The 7,579-nt window shown below is 47.0% G+C and overlaps 1 protein-coding gene across 7 annotated transcripts; it reads right to left on the bottom strand.

Annotated features, from left to right (window-relative positions):
• Nucleotides 1-512: 512 nt before the first annotated feature.
• On the bottom strand, nucleotides 513-7,287 carry SVBP (small vasohibin binding protein). 7 transcript variants are annotated; one of them, XM_035018821.1, is made up of 4 exons: nucleotides 7,187-7,287; nucleotides 6,184-6,329; nucleotides 851-933; nucleotides 513-753 (listed from the first exon to the last, which is right to left on the bottom strand). In XM_035018821.1, the coding sequence occupies exons 2-4, from the start codon at nucleotides 6,295-6,297 to the stop codon at nucleotides 717-719; spliced, it is 234 nt and encodes a 77-aa protein (XP_034874712.1). In that variant the 5' UTR covers nucleotides 6,298-6,329; nucleotides 7,187-7,287; the 3' UTR covers nucleotides 513-716. The 7 variants fall into 7 exon arrangements, with proteins under 7 accessions (XP_034874712.1, XP_034874711.1, XP_034874715.1 ...); XM_035018820.1 differs by having other exon boundaries at nucleotides 6,184-6,352; nucleotides 7,187-7,283; XM_035018824.1 differs by lacking the exon at nucleotides 7,187-7,287 and adding an exon at nucleotides 7,052-7,143.
• Nucleotides 7,288-7,579: the final 292 nt, after the last annotated feature.

Here is a 7,579-nt window from a genome sequence, read left to right as displayed (position 1 = left end):
GATACGAATGTCTGAGGCAGAAACTTTACACTTTGATACTTAAAGATGGCAGGTGGATGGATGGGTAGGTGAATGGTTCTTGAGGAACCGGTCTGGATATTCCTATCACAAACCAACTTCTAGGCCTGATAAAGTAGCTCCTGGAATGAAAAGCGAAAAGCACCTGCACGCGTCTCCCCACTGGTACCAGCCTGCGGCTAGCTATCTGTCACAAGATGAGAGGAATCCTAGCTGCAGGCCTCTGCCCTGAGTACTGGCTCATCGGGGAATCGAGGCTCACATATTTATACCCATGAGGCTAAAAACTTAGGAGCTGCTGGGTTTGCCGAGCTTTGGCCCCAGGAAGAATGAGAACTGGAAACGCTCACATCCTTTCTCTTATCTCCTCCCTTCCACTCCCTCCTGAAGGAGAAAGGGTTCCCTCTGCTCACCCCAAACTTGTCTTACCTATTACATTCTTTCTGACTCCGTTTTCTATGGCTAGGCACCCCGAGCTAAAGTCTGAGCAAACGAACATTTTATTAGCTTTTTATTTATATTTTTGGAGAAGAGCTACAGTTTCACGAGAAACACTGATTTTTCTCAAACAATAGAAAAAGGTTAAAAAAAAGAGAATCTATTGTCTTAGAAGAACAAAACAAGTCTCTTCAGCAAGCATTGGGCCAATTCAGACTGAAGGAACCAGTGAAGCAGAAGGGACGTACGGAAGTTCAGATTTATCCAGGAACAATGCAAACAGCTTCTTGTCTAGTTCTGTAAGGTTCCAAGTGGACCATCTCAGTGAAACGGGGACGCAGCTGAGAAACCCGGCCCCCGGGGCCCCACCCGGCTCGCGCCCGGGGCGGCTCACTCTGCAGGAGGCTGCATCTGTTTACAGAACTCATCGAACTGCCGCTGCTCCAGCTCCGTCATGACTCTGTTGAGGGCATAGATCTGAAGGGGAGAAAAAGAGCCGTTAGCGGGGGAGGCAGCTGCCCCACCTGTCCTCGGACGCCACCGACGCCACAGGCCGTGGCATTTGGAAATGCCGGTAATGCAGCTGAAGGGAACCAATTCCCCCTGGAGAATGGGGAGAGACGCAGTGGCCTGATCTGGCTTTTACAGGGTCTGGAGGATTTGAACAAGTAGAGACTGGGCAAGGGCCACGAGAGGTGATGGCCAGGGGGCAGTATGATGAAACAAACATAACGGGGAAGTACAGGATGAGTTCGGGAAACTTCAACGAGGCCAATATGAAGGATATTATAGAGTTTGGGGAGCTGGAGAAAGTGACAAGTGTGTTGGCCACGGCCTCTGGACTTTGGCCAGACTCTGGAGAGCCAGTGAGATTAGTGTGCAGGGAAGCAACCTGATGATATCTCTGCTTTGGGAAAGATAACTGGAGACCATGTGAGGGATAAAGTGGAAGAAGAGATTAGGGGCCACTTACGGGCATCATTACGATAGTCAGGGAGGAGGCGGCAAGAATATGACGTAGGGTAGGCAGCGGGGATGGAATGAAAACTGCAAGAGACATTCTCAGGTGAAAGGTGGGGTATCTACCTCATTCCTCACCTTTCTTTATCCTTGTGGTATCAATCTGTCCACCAAAGAGCAGAAACATCAGAAAACTTTCCAATTTGTAGAAGGGAAAAATGAAGGAGTGTGTTTGTGTGTAGGTGATATAACTTGATTCATTTAAGAAAAGACAAGAAAGGGGGAAAAAAAGAAACTGAGAAGGGAGACAAATAGAAAACACAAAATAAAGAGCAGAAAAGGCAACCAAATGTGCGAAGATCACCAACCCTGCGAGATGGTTCTTTGAAAATAGTAGAGAAAATCCTGCAAATCTCTGACATGATTCATCAAGATAAAAAGGGGTTGACATAAGCAAACATTATTAGAATCAAAAAGGAAACATAATTACTGATATAATGGAGATCAAATGAAAACATTACGAACTTTGTGTCAATAAGTTTGAAAACGTAAATGAAATAAATTGCTAGAATGAGTAAAATGATCAAAACTGACTAAATAGAAAGTTTGAATGATCCTATAATCTTCTCCACCCCCCCCCCCTTTTTTTTTTAACTGTGGTAAGATCCTATAATCTTTAGGGAAAAGGCTATTCCACAATGATGAAAACAATTAATAAATCAATGCAAATGATTCTCGAAAAGCATAATATTGATGGTTAAAATGGTTAACTCTTCTGTTATGTCTATTTTACCACAATGAAAACAAATAAATAGGTCTGAATAGTTTAAAAAAAGAAAAGCTGAGTGAAGAGAGCCAGTCACAGAATGTAGTAACATATATAAATTCAGAAACATGCACAACTATTTGAGAGAGAGAGAGTGAAGGTGAGAGAGAGAGAGCAGGAGTTGGGGGATAGAGGGAGAGAAGCAGGCTCCCCGCTGAGCAGGGAGCCCAACATGGGGCTCGATCCCAGGACTCTGGGATCATGACCCAAGCCACAGGCAGGCGCCCAACCTATTGAGGTGCCCCAGAAACATGCACAACTAGACAGTATATTGTTAGGCTACAAAATATCATTTGGGGGTACACAGAGAAATACTAAACTAGTGCAGAACAGCAAGGGCAGGATCAGCATTAAAATCAAGGAATGAGAGCACTGCTGGTGGGAAGGGTTGGGGACAGGACCAGAGTGGGGCCCGAGGAGCTTCCAAGTTACTGGTCACATTCTATTTCTTGAGTTGGGTGGTAGACATGGGGTGTTGGTTTTATTCATCTTCTTTAAGCTGTACACATCATATATATGTGAATACACTTCTAATATATATACATTCGAACCTCTGCTTCATCCATTCATGCTTTAACGAGCATTTTAATCTGCATGTGACTGAGCTGGGGACCGAGAGCGATATTAAGGAGCTCCTTGGAGACCTCTAGATCCCGAAGGCAGGCTGGTGGAAGGGAAAATAGAATAAGCAGAGAAAGAAGAGACTCAAAATGGGTCAGCAGGCCCAAGCCAAGGAACAAAGACTTTCAGGCAGGAAAGGGTGGCCAACTGTGTCAAACGTGGCTTCATGGCCACACGTGCCCTCTCTTCCATTTACTCGTCATGACGCTCCCTCACATCTTTCTGGAATGCGGCATCTCTGTAGAACTGAATGGAAATTGTGTCTCCTCCTCCCCACGAGGGTCTTGTCACATTCCTATCTTAGGAGACTACATTCCAGGCAGCTCAGATAGAGCCAACAGCAGGGCGCTTGTAGGGCAAAGCAAAAAGCAGGAGCCCAAGGTCAGATGTGTTTAGCTCGCAGTGTGCCCCTCAATCCCTGAGTAACGAGGGGTTCTATGCTTTCAAGTGAGGATAATACCTTCTATGTCACAAAATCACCTATTTTATATTTACATCTCCCTGCCTTATGCCAGGCAGGATTTACAAAGGTCGGGATGGGAGTAGCAACAATAAGCTTTCATGTGAGGATACCCGTGGTCAAGCACGTGCACGTTGGCCCTGGGCCTGGTGGTATTACATCACAATGTTCCAATATTGAGTTCCAATATTCCATTTCAGCATGACACCAACAACGCGATCAGTCCTTCCACCTGGAGTCCGCACAATAAAAGCAGGTCACCTGCTGGGAAGCACATGGTTCCTTGCTGCCTTTTACTGAGGGCTTTCTCTGGGCCAGGCACTGCGCTGAGGGCTTTACACACCACGTTTCTGTTCCTCGTAACAATCTTGTGAGGTAGATATCATCGCCCTTGTTTTTCAAGGGGGAACTGAGGCACTGAAGTGTAGGGAGGTGAAGCATCCTCTCCAAGGTTCCATGGGAAGAACTGGGGCTCATGATGAACTGGAATTTGGAGTCGGACCAATAAAATCTAACCTGTGGAATCTTACCAGAAGGATGTCAATAAGGACACCAAGAAAGCCCTCCACATCTATCCCTACAGTGTGCACAAAGGATAGTTTCCTCAGGCTGTTCCTCACAACAACCCTCCAACTGTTCCCCAGAGCACAATGCAGTACAGTTATCTGGGGGCCTGGATCCAGGTGGCAATGGGGAGGTAAAGGGGAGAATAATTTGTTAGAATCCACGTCTACAACTCTCAAACGGTCTTTTTTTTTTAATTAAAGATTTTATTTATTTATTTGATAGAGAAAGACAGCAAGAGAGGGAACACAAGCAGGGGGAGTGGGAGAGGGAGAAGCAGGCTTCCCCGCGGAGCAGGGGGCCCGATGCGGGGCTCGATCCCAGGACCCTGAGATCATGACCTGAGCCGAAGGCAGACGCTTAACGACTGAGCCACCCAGGCGCTCCTCAGATGGTCTGTCTTAATCCAAAGGTGGATTTCAGTTTATGGATTAACTTTGAACACACTATTCAATTTACTTATTATACTGACTGTCTGCCTCTCGCACTGAACTCAATCTCCATGAAGGCAGGGATTCTTCTCTGCCTTGTCCACTCGTGTATCTCAAGCCCCTGCAACAGTGCGGGGTACATAGCAGCTCAGTATTTAATGAATGGATCAAATCAACACAAATTTAATGTGGAAAAGAAGTGAGGAATGAGAACTCTCTTACACTGGTGATGGGAGTAAAGACTTGTACAATCTGTTTGACAGCGATCTGGCAAGGTCTAGTAAAACTGAAATACACACTGTAATTCTGCTTCTAGTCAAATATGCTCTACAGAAATTCTAGCACAGGTGCCAAAGGAGACATCCAAGTTTTTCACTACAGCAACGTTCGTAGTAGCAAAAAACCTGTAAGTAATTTAAATGTTCATCAATGGAGGAATGGGTAAATATACTAAAGTGGCTTCATAAAATGGACTACTGTATCTCTCTCTCCCTTCCCCTCATGCTCATTTGTTTTGGTTCTTAAACCGAGAAACAGACTCTTGAATACAGAGAATAAACTGATGGTTACCGGAGGGTAGGTGGGTGGGGGGGATGGGTGTGATGGGTGATGAGCACTAGCTTTTGTATGGAAGTGTTGAATCACTACATTGTACACCTAAAACTAATATGACACTGTATTTTAACTACTGGAATTTAAATGAAAACTTAAAAAATAAAAATAAAATTGGGGTGCCCGGCTGGCTCAGTAAGTTAAACGTCTGACTTTGGCTCGAGTCATGATCTTGGGGTCCTGGGATGGAACCCTGCATGGGGCTCCCCGCTCAGGGGAGCTCAGAGTCTGCTTCTCGCTCTACCTCTGCCCCTCCCCCTGCTCATGCTTTCTCAAATAAATAAAATCTTTAAAAATAAAAAAAATAAAATAGACTACTGTAAGCAGTGATGAGGAATAAACTAGATTATATTAACATGAATAGTTCTAAACATAATGTAAGCAAAATGTAAAATAAAACACAGAATTTTATTAATGTAAAATTTTAAAACACAAAAGAATATTGTATATTACTCAAGGATATCTATTAATATATCTGAGTGTAAAAGCATAAAAAATTATAGTGGATGCCCATACAGAGGGGAAAAGGGTGTAAGATAGGAAATGGACAAAGAGGACTTCAAATTCATATGCAATTTTTGTTTATCTAAAAGGCTCCAGGCGAATATGACAAAATATTAATGACTACCAATCTGGCGCACTGAGTACGCAGGTGTTTGTTTTAATATTTTGTTTTTCTGTATTTTTAAATTTCTCAAAAAAGAAACAAATACAATGCCTCGAAAGAGGGAAGAATTTTCAGCAAGGTTTCTTCCGATATTAAATACTAAAATAAAAATACATGTCTGGATGTGGTTCCACATAGGTAGTGTGAACAGTTTAGCTTTTCATTCTCAAGCTGATTCTAAGTGTTGACGGAACAAAGAAATACATTTGGTGGATGTAGAGCTTGGGCCTCTACTTCTGGTTCTGAGCAGCTACTCTCCAGGACAAAGCCTGAACACCTGTGCTAGGGGGTGTCCAACACTTGTTGTCTCTCGCTGACCCCTCCCTGACATGTCCCTTCTCTTTTTCCTTTCTTTCTTCCACAAAAGCTCTGCACCAGGAGTCACCTGGAGATGGTCAGGGTTCGGACAGTAACCTGGCATGTGACTCTGGGCTGCCACTTCATCATTCTGGACCTCAATGATCTCCTCCTAGGAGAACAGCTGTTTTGCCTAGAGGCAAATAGCCCTCCCCCTCACAGCTCTCCTCTCTATTCCAGCACCATCTACAGCAGACTACAGGTATACAGGCCTCCTCCTTAATCTCACCTCTGCTCTTTGTCTTTGCTTCAGCTCCTGCTGGGCTGATTTCTGCTTGGCCTTCTCAACTCTGCTGACAGGTTCTTTAACTTTGGATTTTTCTTTACGGGTAGGTTGATCCATGACTCGGCTTCTGAACACTTCTTAGCTCTGACCTGGATGGTGCAGAAGAGACTGCCTGATTAACAAAAGAAAGAAAGGAAAGAAAAGAAAAAGAATTTCCAGTCACTGCCTTAACTAATATCCAAGTTCAGCACCCTCCTTTGACAGGTGAGGCAGAGTGGCCCTGTGGAAAGAGCGCTGGATTAGGTGGACTAAGACCGAACCCACCGCCATGACCTTGCCGGGTGTCTCTGGGCAAACTGTTGTACTATCTATTTTTCTGATATTAAAAAAAAAATTTCTGTATTTTTAAATTACTAAGAAAAAAAGAAAAAGCAAGAAAGAATAAAACTTAGAGAAAGAGGGAAGGCAATGCAGCAAACTTTCTCTTGATATTAAATACTTAAATACTAAAATGAAATCCCCTCTCCACTCTGAGCCTTAGTTTCGTGTATGCAAAATGGGACAACAGCCCCTTCCCTGGCGTGAGGAGCGAGCGAGAGGGCCTGTGCCACGTTCCTACACTGCAGCGCGTCGTTCTAACTGCGAGGCCACCGCGACCCGGCGGGGCGAGCCAGTCCCAGCCTCGGAGCGGGCGGCGGGGAGGCCCGGGCCTCGCGCAGTCTCAGGGCCACGGCCTTCCCACCTCTGGCCGGCCGGGCACCTACGGCCCGGCTCGGTCGCAGGGCCACCGCCCCGCCCCGGCCCGCCCTCCGCCACCGCCCGCCCTGGGCCCAAGCCCGGCCCCAGGAGACGCTCCCCCGCCCGCCGCTGCCCTCTCCGGGTGCAAGATGGCGGCGGGCGGCGGGCGGCGGTCAGGAGTCGGCGCCGGCCCTCCCCGTCTCGGGACTCCGGGACTCCGCCGCGTCGCCGGCAAGGCCCCACGTGGGACACGCCGGCCTTCCCCTACCTCCCGGCCTGGAGTCGCGAGCCCGCCGCGCCTCGGATTGGGCGGGGCCGGGGCGGCGACCCGGAGGCGGGCCGGGAGGCGGGGCGGCGGAGACCGGCGCGCTCTGAGGCCCCGCCTCCTGAGAGGCCCGCGCGTGCGTAGAGAGCATAGCTGGGCGTCTCCCGTTTCTCCCGAGCGTGGGCTCTGGAACTGGGGAGCTTTAACAATGCTTTCCCGGGAGTATTTTCTGGGGCAGCTGCTGGGCTTTGAAGGGTGAGATCTAAAACCTGGGCCGAGAATTGTAACTTTCTGGGCCTCAGTTTCTTTTTTTTTTTATTTTTATTTATTTATTTGACAGAGAGAGACACAGCGAGAGAGGGAACACAAGCAGGGGGAGTGGGAGAGCGAGAAGCA

This window comes from Mirounga leonina, unplaced genomic scaffold, assembly GCF_011800145.1.
Source record: "Mirounga leonina isolate KUSES-001 unplaced genomic scaffold, KU_Mleo_1.0 Mir_173, whole genome shotgun sequence".
Taxonomy (NCBI): domain Eukaryota; kingdom Metazoa; phylum Chordata; class Mammalia; order Carnivora; family Phocidae; genus Mirounga; species Mirounga leonina.
Note: the sequence above shows the minus strand (reverse complement) of the source record. Positions and strands in the feature narration are given on the sequence as shown.